Source organism: Penaeus monodon, chromosome 34 (assembly GCF_015228065.2).
Source record: "Penaeus monodon isolate SGIC_2016 chromosome 34, NSTDA_Pmon_1, whole genome shotgun sequence".
Lineage (NCBI taxonomy): Eukaryota > Metazoa > Arthropoda > Malacostraca > Decapoda > Penaeidae > Penaeus > Penaeus monodon.
Genome location: NC_051419.1, coordinates 3,009,889 through 3,010,491, shown reverse-complemented (window position 1 = coordinate 3,010,491; position 603 = coordinate 3,009,889). Strand labels below are relative to the sequence as shown.

Sequence of the window (603 nt, the reverse complement as noted above, 5' to 3'; positions counted from 1 at the left end):
AAGAAATAACCTCCCCCCCCGCAGGGCTGCCCCGGGAGGAGCCACCGCAGCCGCAGCCGCGATGTGGTCCGTCGCCCCGTGGGCAACGTGGCCACCTGCCCGCAGCTGGTGGAGGAGGAGCCGTGCCTGAGGGGCGTGTCGTGCTGGCTCTACTCGTGGCACGTCGGGAACTGGACCTCGTGCGTGCCCCTGGGCCACTCCTCCTGCGGCGAGGGCGTCAGGAACCGGCCGGTGACTTGCATTCGCTCCGGGGACATGGCGGTGCCGGAGAGGTAACGTGGGAGGGAGATGATAAAGGGTGTTTCAAGCTGCGAATTTCGTGATCGTTAGATGAAGGAGGATGAGTAACGTGAACTACAGTGAAATGCTAACGGATGGTTGTAGATGATAGTGCTTAGTAACAGATAATAATGAATATGACAAAATACTGAGGGTTGCCGGAAGGACCATAGACTGATAATGTAAAAGATACATCCTGAAATTCATTCAGATATATATACTAATACCTCAACTTTCAGAAAGTGACACATGCTGTAGCAAAATGAATTAACAAGACAAGAAATTACAAGATAAATCATAGTGATAGTGACTTCAATACCAAAA

General features: G+C 51.7%; 1 protein-coding gene across 1 annotated transcript in view; it reads left to right on the top strand.

Moving 5' to 3' along the window:
- LOC119594507 (thrombospondin type-1 domain-containing protein 7B-like) overlaps positions 1-603 on the top strand; it is a gene marked incomplete in the record, with an annotated part of 20,475 nt that overhangs the window by 9,923 nt on the left and 9,949 nt on the right. Inside the window, 1 exon segment of the mRNA XM_037943536.1 lies at positions 25-272. Coding sequence (XP_037799464.1) covers positions 25-272 — 248 coding nt within the window.